Source organism: Brettanomyces nanus, chromosome 1 (genome assembly GCF_011074865.1).
Source record: "Brettanomyces nanus chromosome 1, complete sequence".
Lineage (NCBI taxonomy): Eukaryota > Fungi > Ascomycota > Pichiomycetes > Pichiales > Pichiaceae > Brettanomyces > Brettanomyces nanus.
The window spans coordinates 2,973,584-2,994,531 of NC_052374.1; the positions used below are offsets into that span (position 1 = coordinate 2,973,584).

General features: G+C 40.9%; 11 protein-coding genes across 11 annotated transcripts; 7 read left to right on the forward strand and 4 right to left on the reverse strand.

Moving 5' to 3' along the window:
• Nucleotides 1–194: 194 nt before the first annotated feature.
• On the forward strand, nt 195–851 carry FOA43_001395 (uncharacterized protein; the record flags this gene model as incomplete). The annotated part of the gene is made up of 1 exon (XM_038921711.1): nt 195–851. The coding sequence occupies one exon, from the start codon at nt 195–197 to the stop codon at nt 849–851; it is 657 nt and encodes a 218-aa protein (XP_038777639.1).
• Nucleotides 852–916: 65 nt separating this feature from the next.
• RPC40 (DNA-directed RNA polymerase core subunit rpc40) lies at nt 917–1,939 on the reverse strand (the record flags this gene model as incomplete). Its single annotated transcript, XM_038921712.1, has 1 exon — nt 917–1,939. One exon carries the CDS (start codon nt 1,937–1,939, stop codon nt 917–919), a length of 1,023 nt encoding a protein of 340 aa, XP_038777640.1.
• A 254-nt stretch (nt 1,940–2,193) lies between these two features.
• Nucleotides 2,194–3,708, forward strand: FOA43_001397 (uncharacterized protein; the record flags this gene model as incomplete). The annotated part of the gene is made up of 1 exon (XM_038921713.1): nt 2,194–3,708. The coding sequence occupies one exon, from the start codon at nt 2,194–2,196 to the stop codon at nt 3,706–3,708; it is 1,515 nt and encodes a 504-aa protein (XP_038777641.1).
• Nucleotides 3,709–3,786: 78 nt separating this feature from the next.
• On the reverse strand, nt 3,787–5,679 carry FOA43_001398 (uncharacterized protein; the record flags this gene model as incomplete). Its single annotated transcript, XM_038921714.1, has 1 exon — nt 3,787–5,679. The coding sequence occupies one exon, from the start codon at nt 5,677–5,679 to the stop codon at nt 3,787–3,789; it is 1,893 nt and encodes a 630-aa protein (XP_038777642.1).
• A 3,200-nt stretch (nt 5,680–8,879) lies between these two features.
• FOA43_001399 (uncharacterized protein) lies at nt 8,880–9,710 on the forward strand (the record flags this gene model as incomplete). Its single annotated transcript, XM_038921715.1, has 1 exon — nt 8,880–9,710. The coding sequence occupies one exon, from the start codon at nt 8,880–8,882 to the stop codon at nt 9,708–9,710; it is 831 nt and encodes a 276-aa protein (XP_038777643.1).
• A 140-nt stretch (nt 9,711–9,850) lies between these two features.
• FOA43_001400 (uncharacterized protein) lies at nt 9,851–11,251 on the forward strand (the record flags this gene model as incomplete). Its single annotated transcript, XM_038921716.1, has 2 exons — nt 9,851–9,858; nt 10,726–11,251. 2 exons carry the CDS (start codon nt 9,851–9,853, stop codon nt 11,249–11,251), a joined length of 534 nt encoding a protein of 177 aa, XP_038777644.1.
• Nucleotides 11,252–11,398: 147 nt separating this feature from the next.
• FOA43_001401 (uncharacterized protein) lies at nt 11,399–12,454 on the forward strand (the record flags this gene model as incomplete). Its single annotated transcript, XM_038921717.1, has 6 exons — nt 11,399–11,404; nt 11,482–11,488; nt 11,568–11,616; nt 11,955–12,017; nt 12,270–12,361; nt 12,411–12,454. 6 exons carry the CDS (start codon nt 11,399–11,401, stop codon nt 12,452–12,454), a joined length of 261 nt encoding a protein of 86 aa, XP_038777645.1.
• A 327-nt stretch (nt 12,455–12,781) lies between these two features.
• FOA43_001402 (uncharacterized protein) lies at nt 12,782–14,725 on the forward strand (the record flags this gene model as incomplete). Its single annotated transcript, XM_038921718.1, has 1 exon — nt 12,782–14,725. The coding sequence occupies one exon, from the start codon at nt 12,782–12,784 to the stop codon at nt 14,723–14,725; it is 1,944 nt and encodes a 647-aa protein (XP_038777646.1).
• Nucleotides 14,726–14,783: 58 nt separating this feature from the next.
• On the reverse strand, nt 14,784–16,703 carry FOA43_001403 (uncharacterized protein; the record flags this gene model as incomplete). Its single annotated transcript, XM_038921719.1, has 1 exon — nt 14,784–16,703. The coding sequence occupies one exon, from the start codon at nt 16,701–16,703 to the stop codon at nt 14,784–14,786; it is 1,920 nt and encodes a 639-aa protein (XP_038777647.1).
• A 211-nt stretch (nt 16,704–16,914) lies between these two features.
• HUB1 (ubiquitin-like modifier hub1) lies at nt 16,915–17,193 on the forward strand (the record flags this gene model as incomplete). Its single annotated transcript, XM_038921720.1, has 2 exons — nt 16,915–16,940; nt 16,998–17,193. The coding sequence occupies 2 exons, from the start codon at nt 16,915–16,917 to the stop codon at nt 17,191–17,193; spliced, it is 222 nt and encodes a 73-aa protein (XP_038777648.1).
• Nucleotides 17,194–17,207: 14 nt separating this feature from the next.
• Nucleotides 17,208–18,305, reverse strand: PPG1 (Putative serine/threonine protein phosphatase; the record flags this gene model as incomplete). Its single annotated transcript, XM_038921721.1, has 1 exon — nt 17,208–18,305. One exon carries the CDS (start codon nt 18,303–18,305, stop codon nt 17,208–17,210), a length of 1,098 nt encoding a protein of 365 aa, XP_038777649.1.
• Nucleotides 18,306–20,948: the final 2,643 nt, after the last annotated feature.

The following is a 20,948-nucleotide window of genomic DNA, read 5'->3' on the forward strand; positions in this document are numbered from 1 at the left end:
AGAAAAGTGAAGTTAACACCAAAATGAAGCTCAAGCTGTCCGAATCAAAAAAGGAGTTTGAACTAAATGACAGTAGAACGCTAAAGCAAAGAAAAGCAGAGTTCAGCAGTCACCTTCTGTCAAGCTTGGACTCTATCTGTTTTATAACATTGATAGTGATATACTATGGAGATAACTCGATGTTACTTCTTATAATGCGCTCATTTGTACAGTTTGTGTTGGGACACACGCCGAACTCGATGACTCATGATCTTTCATCTTCAGCACAGATTATTGATAATCTTTCGATACCGAATAGAAAGGTTCTCTCGCAGAAGGTGTTACGAGTTGCCGCCTTTGCAGCACTTGTATCGGTTTTATCGCATATTTTCTTACTCGGTGGTTCAAATTTGCAGATGGGAGATAGTTTTTTTGAGAATAAAGACTATCAATATGGCCATATACTAATGGCATTCGTCGGTGAGAGGAAGTTTCGTAGCTGGTTCACGAGCTGCTGCTACTTGGTGTCCTTAGACTTGATGGTCACGGCGTTTCAGGTAATTGTATTCTGCGTGAATTATAGCATAAAGTTTGAGTTATCAGAGATATCCATTACCGAGGAAGCAGGGCCGGTGGAGGATGGTGTGACGTGTGAAAATGGTAGAAAGGAATATGATGGGTACCAGGGTGATGTTCTTGTTTATAAGTTTGAGCCCTTGAAAGTACTGGATACCGTTAGAAAGTACACAAAGGAGGAGATGATAGATGTAGGAGCGCAGAATGTGGAAACTGCGACTAACACGGACTTTGGATTGCCTGAGATGCCTGGAGGATTCACTATGCGGGACTTCAATGTGGGAAATATGGTATAAAGAGAAGGATATACAAAGTTGTCGTATCTATTATATTGATTGTACAAGTTACACTAAAATAATGTTCAATCAAGGTTACCTATTGGGCAGCTTCTAATGTATTCAGCCTTGTTTCTAAGCACTCTCACACTCTTAAAGAATACCTCCTCTGGCAACATGGCACCCGTACTTTCCACGTTGTATATGAAATGATCCCTCACTCTTCCAAGTCTAACTTTACCTTTAAACTTCTCATGTCTCAACACCTCTCTAGAAACAGTATCCTTCCTGGAATCTTTAACGTAAGCCTCACCTTTCTCGTTTATACCAACGACACCTGAAGGGAAGCAGTTTTGGAACTCCAAGGCATCCTGACCGGTTATTGGATGCAAAATATCAATCTGAGGCATGAGTCTGTAGGAAGCAGTGGCCACAGGAGAGAATTTTGCATGGTCACTACCAATACCTAGGATGCAATGTGCTTTCAAAGAGATCTCCTGGCCCGGTCTCAATTTGGCCAATAAAACGTCCGGATCACAGGGCACAACAGGGAAATCCTTGAAGGTCGTCAACTGCTTACCTTGGGGCTCAAATTTCAAGTCCCTGGCGTAGATGTTGGAGTTTCTGTACAAGTTCTCTGGTCTATTGTCACCTTTCACTGCATTGGGGTTACGAGTACAGACGACATTTAGTGAAAGAACGATTGTGTTTTCATCGTTAAACTTCTCGTTCTCATCTGCTGTTTTATCGACCCACAAAAGCATATCAGGATCGACTTTCAGAGGAATCAGGCCAAGTCTGTGTGAAAGAACTTCGTCCTGGATGACAGACGTGTTGTTAAAGATATAAACATACTCGATAGCAACGGAAGGAACCTCCGAAATCATAATACGACGGAAAGCATTAGCGATGGAAGTATCCAATCCTATAAGATCAAAGTTGGCAGTACGCTCAGTAATGAAAGAGACGTTGAGTTGGAACTTCTTTTTGAATTCTTCCAAGTCCCAAGCACTACCCAGAGACTGAGAGTAGGCTGGAAAATCATTGGAGTGCGTATTAGTAACACGATCCTCTTCAATCCCAATTATATTGGATCCCAATTCCGGCATTATGACACTGAATATAGACTCTGACAGATACTAGAGGAAAAGATAAGGTAGGGAAAAGTTAAGATCTAAAGGAACAAAGAGAATGAATGCTTCAAATTTTCAAATTTTTTTTTTTTTTTTACTTCGCTTCATCATTTAGCTTACGTAAATCTCAATCATTGGGTTGATCCTCTAAAAAAACATAAGCCAAGGAGTCAGCAGGCTCATGAAGCGCTCTACCACGTACATCTTCTATCCTGTTTCAAATTTAAATAATGTCGCAGTCGCCTCCCGCTCCGCACGTGCGAAAGGATACATCTTCTTTTCAATCAAATGCATCTTCTGTTTCATCGATGGCGCCCTCACTGCCTCGTCTCAAAATACAGAGTAGAAGCTCGCTTCTAATTGGAGTTACGGACGATGTGGATGAAAATGCAGAGCCATTGCTTGACAGTGGAAGATCTTTGGCGAATGAAAAACCAGCTGTTCCTCCGAGAAATGTTTCTTCTAAGATGCAGGTTGATATTCCTGAGAAGTTCGGTCTTGACCGGATGGCTGGTCAAGAGTTTGAGATGGTGTCTCCCGTGGTCGGAAGACATGGATTTCAAAATCTTGGGAAATTCAAGGCTGGACAGCCTGAAGATGGAATCAGCGTGCATACTAGAACGCTTAATCAGCTAATTAAGAAGAGGAAGTCTCAAATATATGATGTTTTGGAGGAGCATCCCGAGTTGAAAGTCCCAAGTGACCAATATTTCGATCAATTACGCGCCGATGACTTAAATATTGAGTTGTTGAGTGAACTAAAAACCGGAAATTACGATAATCCTGATCAAAAGAAGGTCTATTCGCTTTTGTACGAAAGTTCGAGACTTTCTGATGAGGCCATCAATGAAGCTGACACGCAGAAACTTGACTCTAAAGCCTTTGAAGAGACTGCGGAAAAACTATCCTTGGAAAAGAATGACCACTTGGTCTTTGATTTGCTGAAGATATATGCCATTGTTGGTGAATCTACTCCGCATCCTTTGATTTGTTTTTTCCATAGTAAGATTGAATGTCTAAAAATCTCCTTGATGCTTGCCCTAGTGCTGAAGAAGTTTGTCATTGGATCACAGAAGTTCCAATTTCTCTTGCTAAGAGTCTTAGAAAGCCGGCATCCTGATTTTGTAGTTGACCGGTTCAGTTCTGATGGCATGACTTTTTCTTCACTTGAAGAGTTAGTTGGTTCTAATCAGTTTTGGTATGACTTTATTTCCCAATTGGAGGAGAAGAACTTGACCGATTCACTGATTCGCACGTGCCTGGTTTACGGATTTTATTCTCTTATTGATGTCATGGCTGAGATCATAGTAAAAACCGATAGTTTGGATGCCGTGAAGGTGTGCTCAGACCTCTGTCGCTTCGAAAGAGAATATTTGATCATCAACCAGGATGCAGATATCTATGCTAGCGATCAAGCCATTTCCAAAGAGAAAAATAAATATCAATATTTCACGGAGGACTTAAAGACTAAGAAGAATAAGTATAACGACTTGCTAAACAATTACAAACAACTGAACGAGGAAAGATTTAGCGATGAAACTGTTCTAAAGAGGCTAACGCTAGAAAATAAGGAGTTGAAGGAAGAAAGCGCTCGAAAAGAAAAGGAACTTGCTGACAAATTGTCAAGTTTCGAAGTGATCAAGGTCAATAACGACAAAAATGCCGAGATCAGCAAGATGAACGAAGATCTTTCAAAGGAAATTGCCCGACTAACATCTGAGGTTAATGAGTTGAAGCTTAAATAAATGAGCTGCTTTTTGGCACTTTAGATCTAATAAAATCCATTAAAAAGAAGTATATACCATAAATATCACGGTAGAGAATCACTGGATGTGAGAAACTGTCTCTTTGTTGTTCTCCCATGACTCGTTGGTCACGGCCATTCTATGAGTTTGATACAACGGAGCAAGTTTTGGAACATCCCTCCTGAGAATGTACCTCTGGAAAGAATTCTTTATTGCTTTAGTCTGATAAGCAGCATGCTTATATGTTGGAACATCAAAGACGTCATCTAGTTCCTCCAAAGTCAAGTTCTTTGTCTCAGGCAAGAACCATAACACTAAAAAGAAACCAATGAAATTCCAAGCAGCGTACCAGCCAAAGGCACCTTGAGGCTTGAAGGCCTTTAATAGGGAAGGCCAGGTCAAAGACAAAACAAAGTTAAAGAACCAGCAGGTAGCAGTTGCAAAAGACATAGTAACATCTCTCACGTACAAGGCTGCACATTCAGCAGAATACGTAAATGGAACGGGACCCTCAGAAGACGAGTAAACGATAGTAAAGAGATAGATTCCCAAACAAATAACGGCAACCCTGGCATTTTCATTGGTTTCCGGAATCCAAAAGGCGAATCCAGCCATCAAAAGGAAGACTGCCATCAATGGGAAAGCAATTAAAAGTAAAGAACGTCTTCCGAATTTGTCAATCATGAAAAAGGCAGGAGCAGCAAATACCCAGTTAAGCATACCAAAACCCCAAGATGCAATTAACGAGTCCCTCTCACTGAAACCAGAATCAAGGAAAATACTGGATGAATAGTAAGCGATAACATTGATACCACAGAATTGTTGCATGAACATGCAGATCCAAGCACCCAACGCACCATTTCTGTTTCTTCTAACAGTAAACATTTCCTTAATCTTATGGAAGAATGAGGCCTTGGTTGAGCCTTCCTCCATAATAAGGATGTTGGCATAGAAGGCATCTCTTGCAGCAAGTAGATCAGTATTTCTTAGCATTTGCAAGGATTTAAAGGCATCTTTATGTCTACCCTTGCCCATTAACCATCTTGGAGACTCTGGACAGAATGGAATTTGACACATGAGGGCAATAGATGGAAGCATAGCAGAACCAAGCATCAATCTCCAGGAAAGACCATCACCAATACCATTAGCAGGGATTCTGTAGAAGGCAAGGGAAAACACGTAACCAAGCATGATACCAAAGGCAGTCCAAATCTGCCAGTTCATCACCAAGGCACCTCTTATTCTGGCTGGTGCACTCTCCGAAGAATAAACAGGAACGGTAGTAGTGTTAGGACCAATAGAGAAACCTAAACAGAATCTAGCAATAAACAAATGCCACCAAGTGTTAGTCAATGCAGACCAAAGACAGCATAGAACACCAATAACACAGCAGATGAATATGGTTCCCCTTCTGGAAAACTTTGAATTCAGCCAGTCAGTCATCCAACAAGAAACACAACCACAGCACAAGTAAGGAGCACAGTTGACAAGACCCACGAGCCATTTATCTCTATCACTATCACCACCAATACCAAATGCAGAAGGATAGTACAAGTTAGCACCGTTAATAACGGTTTCATCCATACCTTGCATACAAGCAGCCATGGAAGCAGTACAAGCCAACCAGTATAGCTTTTTTGGTAATCTCCAAGGATGCTCTTTTTCAATATAGAGGGACTCCTTTTCCTCTTGACTGAGGAAAGACATTGAATTGTAACCAGAAGGATCTCTTGCAACGGCAGCAGCCTTAGCAAATAACTCTTCATCCAACTCGTTTTCTTTGGCATACACTCTGCCCATGTTCATCACTTCCTCTTCAGTATAGTTTCCAAGCAAGTTTCCGACCTGAGAGTTACCTGCCTCTTCAGATTCTACAGAAACCTTTTCTGGGTCAACAGAAGAACTGGAAGAATGATTCTCAAAGAGACCGCCATTCTCATGAGCATGTTCGGTAGTTTCGGGTTTACTCATATTGAAGAAGGATAATAATAGAAAAAAGGAAGAAATAAAAAGATCGTAAACTAATATCCAGATGGGAAAGATGTATCATATGGGGAAAAGATCCGCCTATTTATATAGAACAAAAAATGGATGGAAACACGGAAGCTTGTCAGTGAAACAAGAGAGGTTCTCGACATCAATCGTCGTTCCAAATAAGATGTCCAGGCATTGTGAATAATTTTGGTGGGGAAACAATAAGAATAATCCGATGCATGGACAGAAAACAGGGGGAAAAAGAAACGAGTAAAGATGCATTCTGAATTTTCTTTTTCTCAGCTTTCTAGTATGAACAGCTTTTGATGTCTTAAAGCTGAAGTTAGGTGCAAATCAACATGGAAACCGCTCCATATAGAGCATATACGCTCCTGCAGTTGCAGATTACAGTGGATATCACAAGCGTTGATTACTCATTTGCCCATATCCTTAATAAACTAGACACTATCGCTTTAGATCATTACTATGAGTGACGACATAAGTAAATGCTTCGCTCTTTTTACATTTGACCAGCAAGACCTTTTTCTTTTTAGGTGAATTACTGAAGCGGTGCATACGTAGTGGACCTCAAAAGACCGACTGCCGAGTATATCACCGAAGAGCCTAAATTTCTGAGCCTACTATTAAGAGCCCTATCGCTTGACAATCTGCGCTTAATCTAGAGCCATATCGTTCCACCTAAATGACCTAAATGCGGAGTTTCTTTTCGATCTCATGAATTTTTATTTTCGCACTTTCCCTTAATTTCTGGAACTTTGATCTTTTCTACGGAAATAGGGAACTCCGCAAACATTCATGCCCCTAAAAACAGTAAAAGAGCTTTTCGGAGAATCTAATAAGTAGATTTGTGAACGCGAGGCTTGACATAGCTATTGCAGCCTTCTGGGGTTCGTTAGATAGTAAGGAATGTAATTCTGTGGGGAAGGACCTATTCATTATTCTCCATCAAGAAACGTTGAGAAATGTTCTCCCGAGATACCCACTCTTTGGGATTTCTTACCGGAGATTCCAAGTGGGATAGAATATGAACACACACCAAAATACATTCATGCCCATAAATGTCGATCCGAAATTGTAAAGCAAACCTTGTGAACAAGTTGACCTTTCGTTCTAAGTAGTTCTAATGGGTGGCTCTAAGAAGACAATAACTGTAAGATGAAAGTTCCGCTTTGTGGGGAAAGCGACTGAAGTGAGCCTCGGCGTAGAAGGAGGTGTCGGAAAAAGAGAAAAAGTTAAAATGCCGATCTATGGAATTCCGTGAGACTTACTAATGAATGTATAGAGGGCGGTCCTTTGATGTTTTTTCTTGCTTTTGGGGCACATATGGAAATCATTTACTAGCTTTCTAGATTCAGCTCATTGGTTAGCGGACACCTGTAGATTCTATACTCCCGGACAAGTGGAGAATGTGTATGGTGAACTGTCAGTCATATCTTTTCTTACTAATGCTTCTTGCATTTCGACAGACAAGGGTTGGGCTTTCGCAAGTCAGCTAGTTTTATCCGTTTATCCCTTATTCAACTCATGCAAAGAGTGTGGTGTAGTAATTTCAATTTGTTTCTGCTTCCAGTAACTTATCGTGTTTACGGTTGCAAAATGAATTTGTTTAAAGTGCAAGCAAGCACTATGGAGTTCCTTAGAAACCGAACTTGATTTTTCTTTATATTTTATGTTTGACCGTACTAAATTATACACTCAATCATTTTTGCTTATTTAACCTTCTGTTGGTATAATTTCTTCTTCTAAGTTTGTTGATCTATAGTCAGTTCAATATCTAACTAACCGCTCTTGCCAAAACTAAAAGATGGCACAAAATCAAGGTGATATTCACAACTCAGTCTCTATTTTTTTAGCTCTTCAAAGAAATCCTAGAACAGATTTGCTGGATTTACAATGTTCTATCAATTGTCAAGACAATTAGAACAGGCTAGTTATATTGATGTAATATAACCTTACAGGAAGGCTTCCTAGGACTCGGGTATTTTGATTGCTTCTCTTGGAAAACTATTTGGATATAGTTTACTAACCATCTTGTTCTTTATGTGAAAAATGCATGTACCTATCTGATTACTCATTGCTCTTATAATTTCAAACAAAATGACACCTTCTGTCTTCAAGTCAGTCTTTTGAAATGAACACAATGATGAGTTTAGGAGATATTGCCTTACTATTCTATTAAGCTTTCCATAGATTGCAATTTCCCTAAAAATTGCATTTTCTAGCAGAATCTATTGCAACAGAGCAGCCCTAAGTTCAATAATAGCTTTAATACTATTTATAATCATCTGGAAAATATTCAAAAATGGATGTCTTGAATACTTCAAAGGATAATTATTTTCTGAGGATTGACTTTGATTCAAACTCTCTACTCATATGAGTTTACCGGGCAACTATTTATGCATTGATTGAAATGAATATTAGAGTATATTGGCGTTCATTATAATAGAATCATTTGACATTTAAATATCACTATTGATCGCATTTTGTTTTAAAGAAGCCTGTTTTTCCCTGAACTGCATCCTGGTCTTTGAAGCTGATTTACTATTCCTATGGCTTTTCTTTGCTACTTCGTATTATCTCACTTTAGTTGATGATATTCTTTGTCTGTCGACTGTATGATTAAAGAATAAAAAAGTCATCAATATAACGACAAAAAATATATTTGAATATTTCAAGCCTAATCTAGAATTTAACTCATTTGTTCATAGCTTGGGTCAGCGGCATTTCTTGATTAAATAGAATTGTGTATTTTACTTCGGCATCTATACTAGAGTTTGTCAATATTCCTTCAAGATGATCCCAACTAAATCCTCTTTTTTCGCTTATTTGAGAAGTCATACAGATATTTCCTTTTTCGGCCAAATACACTCGTTACCAAGATTTTCCACTCTCATCGAACTGGAAGATAGATCAAAACAGATAATGAATGAATCTGTCCAAGCTCGGTTAAACAACCAGAAGCCAGACTATGAATTTCACTTCAAAAGTGGAGGCTGCTTCTACAAGAGGTTTGACTGTAAGCAAATATGGTGCACGGGTGTATTCATACAATGCGCAGAAGTGAAAAAAGACAAAATGAAAAGAGTCGTGGCTGATTTAGGGGCTTGCTGAAGTTCCCAAGGTTTCTTTACCATTAGGCAAAATCTTGTACTCTGGCATTGAAGGTGATACATAGCATGAAGAGATCTTCTCAATTTAATGGTTACCAACTTTTGTTGGTGATTCTTGTTTATATGATAGGCCTATGTCAAGGTCTTCAGATATCCAATGGACACGTTCGATTGGACAAAGTGAACTACGAATTTCAATCGGAGCCCATTGCATTAGATGTGGTTAACAGAAATTTGGATATATCTTTTAGATTACTCCAAGATAATGGCGAATCCATTGAGAGACCCGGTCCCAGACAGATCTCTGTTATACTTTCCTCGGACGCTTTGAAAGCGCAGTCGTACTTGTATCCAAGTTACAAGGTCGAAGCGGATGTCTACGAGTTGAAGGTTAAAGTTAAGGATATATCCGATTATCTCAAGAAGCAGGATAGTATATTGGTGAAGATTCTTGTGGGGGATTCGAACTCTGAAAACAACGTTTTGGAGACGGTGGTTGAGTTACAGCCTAGTCAGAAGCTCAGAGATGATCTTAAAATGGAGTTACCGAAAAGATTCGTGGTGAAGGAGGAGATCCATCATATCTTTCATGGCGATTCAAAACATGCCCCAAAATTTGTGTCGCAGATTTTTGTAATTGACGTCGTTGTCGTGTTTGGAGGCCTTATCTATTTCTGGACGTATTTCGATGCCATCAACGTCGGCAACATTTCCAAAGTGACTCTTATGTCGTTTCCATTCCTTGGATCTCTCCTTGGATTTGAAGCTGTGTTCTACAGCTACTACTTAGGCACGTCAATCTTTACCACTCTTTTAAGAACGGTGGTTGTTGGTATTCTAGCCATCTACTTTGGTTCTAGAGTGCTTGGCTCTTTGTATAGGCTTAGGGTTAAATAAAATTAGTGGTATAGAGAACAATGTGATAGATGTGGATACTTTGTAGGCTTACTCCTTAGTGCTACTGCTATCAGATTTATACATGTTTTCAAGTCTTCGAAAATACTGGTCACCAATGGGCCAGAAATGTGGTATGTACCATGCATATGTAATTTTGCCACCTATTAACCCCATCGGCATCGCACTGTACGTTCTAGAATCCACGGAATCTGTGAGATTATCTCCCGTCACCCAGCAATGACCTTCCGGGACTATAATATATGTATTGAGAGTATCGATCTGTGTACTCGCATAACTGCCATCTTGATCTCGTATTCCTCTCAACGTATCCTTACTTGGATCTATTAGAATGATGTCACCTGGCATGCCCGTAATCCGTTTGCACACCCAACTTTCTGGGCAATTAGGCTTCCGTGCTACAATGACGTCTCCCATTTTCACATCTCGCCCATATCGGTATTTTTTATCCACTATAGCGTAGTCGTTCGACACCTGAAGCGTTGGTAGCATCGAATCTCCCGATGTGGAACTGAATTCGTACAGATTCTTGGAAAACATATGCAGTAGTGCCACGGCACGGATTGCATACGACAACACTCTTCCCCCCTCACGAACTACCCCGAAAACTGTTGGCATCGTGCAATACTTCCTAAATATCTAGATGGATGATAATGAGAACAATGCAACGATCCAGTTGAATTCTAAATTTTTCTCTCAGCTTGAATTAAATTGACTGATTGATTTTCCTTAGATTTAGAGTTCGGTTTCTTCTTCTTTCTTCACCAATGAACTTCGCCTACAATCAACGACAAGAACTCGAGAAGCTTATGGGAAAAGATTCTCTAGTGAGTCTTCCGTCCCACCATCATCGCAGTCGGCCGGCACTGCTTACTGATCCAAGAGTTCTTGACAATCCAAGGATTTGTAAGAGTTTCTTGGCAGGAAAATGTCCATACGACATATTCGCGGGAACCAAGGAGAATTTTGGTAGGTGTCCTAGAATACATCGAGAAAGCTACAAGATTCTTTATGAAGAAGCTAAAGCCAAAGGAATAATGATGCCAAATCACAACTTTGAGTTAGACTACATTCAAGACTTGAAACGATTTATTGATGAGTGCAATAGAAAGACGGAACTGGCCGAAAGACGACTAGATTTGAATTCAGAGGATAGGGAAAGTCTAACTAACATTACCACAGAGATGGATGAGTTAGACACCAAGATAGCATTCACCACTCAGGAAATCCAGATGTTGTCAAGAAAGGGGGATTTAGATAAAGCAGTGCAGGTATCCAAGATATTGAAAACATATGTTGGACAAAGGTCCAAAGTAGCCAGGAACTACTCGATAATGTTGGAAAATATTAATCAGAGTGCACAGCAGAAGTTGCAAGTGTGTCGAGACTGTGGTGCGTACCTTTCCAAGTTGGATAACGACCGTAGATTGGTTGAACATTTCACAGGTAAGATCCATTTAGGGTACGTAGAGATGAGAAGTACGTTGCAGGAACTAAAAAGCAAGTATGAAAAGACTAACTGATTTCTATCGGTTGAATTTTCTCTCTTGGTCCAGGGATCTGCTTTTGTTTGGACTGACTCAGTTCAATCATTCCTACTGAGGGTGGAATCATGTTTGCAAAATAGGCAAGGACCGGTCGGATAGGAAGTCTGTAAACATAGGAAAGTAATGTCCGTGAGACTGCATCAAGCAAAAATGTGCTCACGCCAACTATGATAGCCAGGATCAATATTAAGATCACCATGATAAAGAATAGGGGTAATAGACCAATGGCTGCAAGCAACGTTAGTAGAGAATTCGCGGCAACTCTATGATCTATGCTACTTACATGAAATAGCTGCCAAAACGGATAAAGCGGAACCAGCAACAGTGCTTACGAACGTTGCGTAGAGGGTCATCGTGATTAGGAAGGATAGTATCGGAGGTCCGAGGATAAGAAGAGATATCAGATAGCCGAGCTTAATGGTGTTAGTACAGAAAGTCTAATAGCGAATAGTCATCACACTCACCCCAATAAATTTGTGCGGTAATGAGTTCCTTAGATAGTCAAAAAGTCGATATAGGTTTCTAACAAGTTAGTAAAAGTGAATAGAAGGGAAAAACACAAAGAGGACAAAAGAATGAAAAAGAGCCCTCATTTTCATGTTAAAAATGCTATCAAAATTGAAGTTGAATCAGACATACAGTAGAGCCATATTTCGGTAATTACTATTGATTGGCACAGTCGTATCTGCGATCCAGAGCACAGAGAGAACAGCTTTGTTAACGAGAGCAATGGTGTTGATGCGTGGGATGTAAAAGTTGTTGTTGTTATTCATAATTGCAGATTTATCATTACAAGAAGGAGAAGATTTAGTGAGACAAGCAGGAAAACCGCTGTTCTAAAATGCAGAGGAAGGATTCATTTCTAAATAATGAAGAGAAAAAAGCGAGTCTGTTAAAATAACATGACTCGATTAAGCGAAATGGGAGTCCTTTATTTCCGCTAACAATCAATTAGGCGTCACGGAGATAAAACAAGCAGAATAAAATAAAACAGCACTAAGAGCATCGAAATGAAGGCAAACACTACAGTGAAAACAAAAAGAACTGGTAGAATTGCAGGCAACCAGAATGGACCTAACATATGTGGTAAGTAATGCATTTCGGGAGTCTTTTTATTCGTACTTACTTAGAAGAGCTGCAACTAAGGTCAAAACCGTGAGTGTTGCCAAGCCAACGTAATAAACTATAGTCTCAAGAGCGTTCATCGGAAGAATTTTTGATATTAACTCAATCTAGAGAAGATGCCGGACATGATAAACTCGTCAAACTAAACACCGTTCGGGATTTCATTGATGTTGAAATTGTATCTCCGGCCGGAGATACGAGCAGATCGAGGAATCTTGACGTAATTCAGAAAGCTTATTGTGTAAAATCTTTGCTTTTTATTTTATTTTTCATTTTTGCCGGGACGTTAACGTTTCCGTCCAAATCTATCTCCCTTAAATTACCAATATTTCGTCGTTCTCTTCGACCCTTCTGTTTCTTTATCTTTCTGCTCTTTAAGAAATGTCCACTTACTCAACCGATGATGGTAGTAAGTCCAAAGTGCCTCGTATTCTTACAGACGCAGCCACAGTCGCTACCACAACGGAGGATGGAGATGAAGATCGCACCTCTGTTTCTCCCTCGATTGAGTCATATGATTCCAGAAGAATTGGAATTACAAATTCTGCTTCGTCTTCCAACAACATTCAGCCTTCACGCTCGAACTATTCTTTAAGTTCGTCTCTTTCCAGGTTTCGCACTGTTCTTTCAACTCATGTTGGACATTCTTTGCAAGAAGTGGTTTCAAACGTCAAAGATGATAATGTTATAACTAACAAGAACTTATCTGAAGCTAGGCAAACTGATCTTGGTCGAATATTGACCAGACCAGACTTCTCGGATGCCATGAGAGTGGCTACTCATACGGATCAGTGGGCAGATGAACTTGCAGGAGTTCGGCCAGACGAAGAAAGGGTTGTCAAAAAACTTACTCTCAAGGCCGAGGCCACAGAGATTAGTGGGGGGGAGCTTCTCGGAGAGGAAGAGGCAAAGAAATATCCCCCAGTTGATAAAGGATATGCATGGATCGTTTGTATGGCCGAGTTTATAATGATTGCTTCCACGTGGGGTTCAGTCACTTCGTTTGGTGTTTTCATCTCTTTTTGGATGAATCACAACACATTCGATGGTGCAGATCCTATGAATTATGCTCTTTCTTCATCCATTACCTTGTTTCTAGCGCAGGCTCTAGCTCCTGTGGCTATGATCTCATTTAATATGATAGGCCTAAAATTTACAATCGCCACTGGTACCATCCTTTTCTTTGCTGGTTACATGCTTTGCTCGTATTGTACAGAATTATGGCAGTTATACTGCACTCAGGGAATTTTAATTGGAAGTGGTTTTTCATTGATATTCAATCCCTCCATTGTCATATTGAGTACGTGGTTCTCCAAGCATAGAGGATTTGCGTCTGGTATAGTTGTCTGTGGTGCTGGTGTTGGCGGTGTTGCCTTTGCACTTGGTGCCCAGGACCTTATTGATCGAAAAGATGACTTTCGATGGGCCATAAGAATGATCTGCATCACCACTTTATGCCTAAACTGCATTGTTGGATTACTTGTCAAGGAGAGAGTTCCTGTCAAGCGTGAATTGACTTGGACAGCATTCAAAACGCACTTCAAGATTATTTTAAATTACAGAGTTATGCAGCATTGGCATGTTATTGCGATATCACTTTGGTTCGCCATGGGCATCATCTCCTATATCGTGATCACTTATTCCTTAGCCAGTTACGCTACTTTTATTGGTCTCTCAGAGGCTTCGGGTTCGCATGTTACTGCCATTTTTAATGGCTCACAGGCTGTTGGAAGAGCTTTTATTGGCGCCTTGGGTGACAGATATGGTCGTGTTAACGTGGCACTAATCATCAATGTTATTGTGATCATTCTCATCTTTGCATTTTTTATCAATTGTTCAAACTTCGGCACGTTGGTGGCCTTTTCTGTTGTCTCCGGTTTAGTCACTGGCTGGTGTCAGACACTTAATCAGGCAATTATGCCAGATTCTGTTCCCATGGCCGATTTCCCCTCCGTTTGGAGTTACGAGAATATAATTGTTGGTAGCTTCTGCTTGTTTGCAGAAGTGGTTGCACTTAAGTTGAGAAGTCCTGGTTCCGCCAAACCTTTTTTGAGAGCTCAGTTATTCGCCGGTTTTATGGTGGTGGGTTCCCTCATTTGTTTAACACCGGTCAGAGAATGGAAGATCCGGAATAAGATCCTGTCCAGATTAGAGGATTGTCAAGAAGAGCTAAAGACATTACAAACTGCCATACACGACAATGAGAAGGCAGATCATGACGAAAATGCCATCATCATTCAGCAACGTATTCAAAGATATCAAGCATTACTTGGTAAAGGTATTAGAGGTTACTTAAAGAGATTGCTTTATCCTGTAAAGGTCTGATAATATGCACCTTCACATTTTACAGCCTTTCCAGTTCTAACTTTTTTTTCCTCTTCATTTACATCCGATTAATGTCTATAGTAAGTTCAAACTGTTCTCCGGACCCATCCATCGTATCAAAAGAGGCATCAAGGTTCAGCAAAGCCACTAAATATCTACGATCGGGCTCTTTCTGCTCGGGAAAGTCAAGCTCTCCATTTAGTGATCTGTACATCAAACTGCGAATAATTCTTGATGTGTAAAACCGGAATTTGGCTTCGTCATCATCAGATGCACCTGGCATTTGCATTTTCAGTACGATAATAAAAATCTTGTGGTTGACCTTTGAGATGAGAAATTCATCTATTCTGTAGTTTGGTCGATACACATCAAGCTGTTGGATGTTGCGAATAATGCGCTGCTCAAGCGATTCAGAAGGGCTTTTCAAAAGAAGGGTATTACCCAATCTGTCTATTAATCTGTAACCAAATGCAAGTATGAGCAGGGAAAGAATAACAGTAGAGATCTGGCTCATCAGTTCAATGGAGGCAGAAGCATGGATCAATGGGTAGCATATACAATAAACAGAGTATAGTACAGTAAGAGCCGTGGTATAGACATTGATACCATTTCTTGTGGAATTGAGCCGATTTAGTATTGTCTGTTTCTTCGGGGCTTCAAGAGTAATAGAACTAAGACGCTTAGCGCTAGCTCGAGCACGTCTTCCTGAAAAAATAGAGCCTGTATCTCTCGGTGAGTTCATCGGTTCATCATCTCCGTTCGAATTTGTCGTATCCTTAGATCCACAAACAACATAGGAAGAAAAAACACTCACAAACACTACAAGAGCGATGAGACACTCGTAGAGTATCGCATTGAGCTGAGGACCTTCTTTGGTTTCATGTATGTGATGCAAGGAGATAGGGGGACCAGCAGCATAATCCTGTGTTCCAGCCACTGAAGCCGTATCTATAATAACCTCTTCAATAACATGGGACAGCAAGTCGACCCCGACAAAAACCATCGAAATTGAGAGTCCAAAGCCAACCAAAACCTCGATTCTTCCTAGGCCAAATGGATATTTGAGAGAGGAGCTCTTCCAGACCACGAAATTGGTCAGAATAAGAACCACAACAGAAAGAAGATTTCCAAAAGCATCGTAAAAAACCACATGAGAGAGCGTGCTTAAACAAATATTACCGTACTGAAAACCTAGACAACAGCAAAGCGTTGCAAGGCCCAATTGCATCCCGCACCAGGCGAGTTTGAGCCTCTGGGAGGTAGTTATACCAGAAAGAACATCAGTTATCGTTGGAACAGGATAGAGAGGAAGTTCTTCGGCAGGCTCCTTGCGTTCAGGTTGTTGAAACATGTTCATGGAGACGGAGGAGTGCTTATAGTGGTGGCCTCTTCTATGAGAGGGCTTGGGCAATGGTGCCGAGCCATTAAGAGAACCTGAACCAAAAGTAAAAGGAGTAGAACCCGCAGAAGCAATAGCTCCATCTATTTTGGTAGTATCTGACTGCACGACTTGAGGAGAAAGGGATCTGACCGGAGAGCCACGGTCCAGAGGAGGTGAGCGCGGAAAAAGAGCGTTTGTGGGGACATAATGAGTTGACGCACTACTACCTGTACGAACATGATTTCTACCACGTCTTGGAGCCTGAAGAGAAGATGCAGATGCATTTTGAAACTGGTAGAAGGACTGCGCAAAGCCTTGAGCTGGGGAGCCACCAGGAGTGAAAGATATAGAAGGTATGGTAGACGCCGTTGATGGATTATCCTCGGAAAGGAAAGTTTGAGGAGGTGGGCTATTAGAATCTTCGCTGTTCGGTGACTGCTTGTAAATGCCACTGGGTGTCTCATAAGTTGGATTTGGATGACCAGGCATTGGTTCAAAAGAGGTATCGTCTTCGTCACTGACCTCTATAAACGAATCCGGCCTAGGAAGCAAATTGTAAGACTGCCTGCTATGGCCTTTATGAGTAGATGAATTCATTATGCAAATGGAAGCGACAAAAAAGTTACGAAAACAAAACGATCTACAGAACAGGTGGTTACCATCTTGGGTAGACAGACAGCAGCCGAGGTGAAGATACAAAGCAAGAAATATTTAATGGTGCACGGATGTAACTGTATACTAGAAGTAGATGTTTTCCAATATGGGCTACTTCTACTTCGTTACTCCACTGCGGTCTCAGCTTCCCAGGATGATCGAAGTGAGCTGTAACGACAGGTAAGTAGATGCGATTTTTAAACGGGTTTTTCGTACTAACATAAGAGTTGGCTGAAGACTAGGAAAAAAGGTGAAAGTGAAATGTCTTCCCTCAGATAGTGTTGGAGACTTTAAGAAAGTACTCGGTCTTCAAATCGGAACAGACGCCAGTAAGATTGTGTTGAAAAAGGGATACATGATTTACAAAGATCATATTACATTAGAGGATTATGAAATACACGACGGGAGCAACTTGGAGCTATACTATGCATAAATTATATAGAAAAGTCACATGAAATACTCCACGTATGGAGCTTTCTTTATCATCCGGTTCTCTGGGGCACCAGTGGCGATATTCTGCCAACCACCCCCATTATTAATTCCATCTGTATTAAGGCCGTCCCTTTCATCATCGTAGTCAAAGTCATTATCTACGTTTTCTATCTGTAGGAATTCCTTTTCACTATCTGGAGAAGCATCAAAAACGTTAAACCTGTATCCTTTAGGATCGGACGAAAGCTTATCAAATATCTCTAAAATTGAAGCTTTATTACCACACCTGTAGCAGTAATTGGGAGCAGACCAAACGGTATTGACTTTACCCTTCCAGAAGATCTGATAACCTTCATTGCAAAGTTGATGAGCTCTATAAATTCGCTCGAAACCATTCAGTTGAAGAAATCTATTCACCACATTGACGCCAAACTGGTATCCTGCACCACGTGATGATATTCGGAAGTTGAGTAACTCGATATCCGGATCGCTCCAAACAAGATCTGCCATGGGACCGTCATGCGGGATCTCCTTGAATCTGTCAATCACCAAAATCGAATCAATGGTCTGAACATTTGGAGATAATCCTCCATGAACGCAAAATAAGGTGTTATCCACTATAGCAGAGAGCACCAAGAAATCAAATAAATCAGTGAACAACTTCCAAACCTTTGATTCGGCTCCATACTTTGTCGCACATTCTGTATAAAAGCCGTAATTGGTGGTAATCTGTCTCGATTCGTGGTTACCTCTAATAAGAGTGACTCTGCTGGGATACTTCAACTTGAGAACTATGAGTAGCGATATCGTCTCCACTGAATGATATCCTCTGTCCACATAATCGCCTAAAAAAAGGTAATTTGTATCCGGTGGATACCCACCTATCTTAAATATCTCCAGTAAATCGAAAAACTGGCCATGAATATCTCCTACCAGCGTGATAGGTGACTGAATATGAACAATGTTAGAGTCTTTAATGAGCAATTCCTTTAGCTTAAAACAGAGCTGCTCTATTACGGGCTCGCTCAATAGTTGTCCCTTATAAAGACATTCAAGGCATTCATCCAGATTAAGCGTATTATTGCCATCACTCTGAAAACCAGAGCACGTCATTGTAGAAGTAAGACTGCACGTGTTTAGGCCAGAGAAGGGGGGACTGAAGGTGATTGAATTGGAATGATCAACTCTGTCTGAATTAGGCAAGATGTTCGCGCTTTTGGACTCGGATCTCTTCTAAGTGGCACTAATAGTGGAAGATCTGAATCACTGAAGGATAGAATAAGAAGCCAAAAATTACTGCAAAACACAGCCATAAGACGTCATCCCTTTCAATGTTCTTCTTCCTCTCCAATATTGTCTAATCGAGTTACAGTGTGCATCTCTTCCCTTCCCTTCCCTTCCCTTATAACCACTCTCCTTTTATGGTGTACGGATGTATACAGGTTTTTCCTTTCTTATTCGCTCCTTCATTCCCATTTGCGACCTTACCTCACTAACATCTTGGTCTTCTCATAAGTCTGCATGCCATCGCCACGTACCCCTGCATTAGAGGAGGACGATCCTCTCAATACAGGACGATCGGGTCAATCGAATCCATCTGATGAGAAGTCACCCTATAATTATTCCAAATCGACAACTTCTCCAAATGCTAATGCCGCTTCTTCATCAGCATCGTTGACTGCTAAGAAAAAGAAATCTTCTGAGTTCGGTAAATTGAACCTCTCCGAGTCCGAAAACGAGGAAGGATCCTTAGGGTCCGTTTCACAGAAACGGCGACCTTCACTTAAGATTAATTTACAGGGACTAGACAGTATCCCCGTTTTACTGTCTCCCCGTACTGATAATCTTCCTGATGTCAGTTACTTTGAACAGCCGGTATCTACTTTCCGTAGAGGCAGTCAAGAGCTTTCTCCTCTTGAATTTGGCGGTGAGTTGAACTCTCGAGTTGCTCCTATTCGCAAGGAGCAACGTCCTTTGCCTCAGCCCAGATCAAGAGCCCGTTCCACGTCTCAGTCTCATAAGGTTCAACAGCAGCAACAGCAGTCTCACCAGTTGCAACAAGGTCAATCACCTCAGTCTGTGTCTTCGCATATTCCTTCTGGCTCTAGTATATCGCACGCTTTGTCATTAGCTTCTTCTGCTTCTGGCAGACTGAACGCTTTCAATCATAAGCAGGCACAACAGAGATATCATGTGAACGAAGAACCTTTGCATACCCACTCGTCCATTCTCAGGCACAACCTTAATACTAAGTACTCACAGCAGTATCAGCAACAGGAAAAAATGTACCTTAACGGCATTACCAAGTATAGGAATAAATACCGTCGAAATGATGACTATAACCGGCCTTTCAATGAGGACGACGATAGCAGCGATTACGAGAACGATGAGGAGACAGAAACAGAAACAGAAACAGAAACAGAAACGGAAGCAGAGGTTGAGGCTTATGATACTCACAATTCGGAGCATACTGATCTCGACCACGAGTTGGTCATTGCTGGCACAAACAATGACTTTCGCGTCAATGATAGCAGTGAAAAGCTGGCTTTCAAAGCTCTCAGTCAGCAGGTGGGAATACCCGAAGAATACTACCAGCAATCTTCCGAGTATTCATTTGATTCCAACGTGTTACTTGATCTGATGCAAAAGAATGAAGACATTCAGCTTCAGAATCCAATAGACAATACAAGGATAGTAGAAAGAATTGAATGGCAGGAAATGCTTGAGTCTGTTCTTACAGGAGATGTGGTTACGGGAGAAAAGACGAAGATGAGCAGGCCGTTGAACGAGAATGAAAACTATCTTCGTGCTTCGTATAAAGAGGACCTCTGGCTTGGTATCAGGGCTAAATTGTTTGGTCGTACTGAAGAAGAACAGAAGAAACTGATCATGTATCATAGGGGTCTCGTTGACGAGACTCTTTACGAAATCATGCAGTTCAGGCTTGATCTTCCTGATGAGGTTCAAGGCAAGTCTTATGCAGAACAGGTGAAATTTGCTTCTGAAAAGGTTAATTCTCTTTTGGAAAAGTATGAACGTTGCCAAGAGCTCTGGAGGACTCAGAAAGAGATGCAGAATGATAAACCTCTCTGTGGTAAGTCTGAATTTGTCAACAGAATTAATGCTCTTATAGCTTGGACTTCTGTGGCTGGTGCAATTGAAAGAGAAGCTTCTGTGCTAAGAAAATGGGTTGGAAATGATGAGCTGGATATTTTACAGCCCGGAAGTCTACCTGTTGTATCAGGAGCCAGTTTAGATATGCAGAGGCTTGAAACCATTCAGGGCATTAAGGTTGTCGACGGAGAAGGTGAGGCTAATCATTCCATAGGTGAAACTTCAAAGGCAAAGACAATATCTCTCGATTCTTCGAGGAACTCTGCCCTGTCGTCTAAGTCTGCAGTCTCATCGAGAATTTCTATGACGGCAACTTCAAGTATGACTTCTTCATTGTCACCGCTGTCGCTGGCAAATTCTGCCACTATGTCAACTCCTCATCTTCTTAAGGATGATCGCTCTTTTGTGGAACGCATTATGAAAGAGAAAGATATTGAGGATGTATTTAACAAGCGACTCTTTGCCAGCTTCACCCATTGGACTTTCAAGGCTAAGAACTCGTTTCTTGAACATCATAATCACTTTGTGGAGTTGGGGCTTCCGTCATATCTTGACAATCTGTTTGTTTTGGCCAAGTTCCCTTCGAAGTTGATGAAAGAGTTGATTAAGATGCGGTTAGCATATGCTCGTAAACTCAAGAAT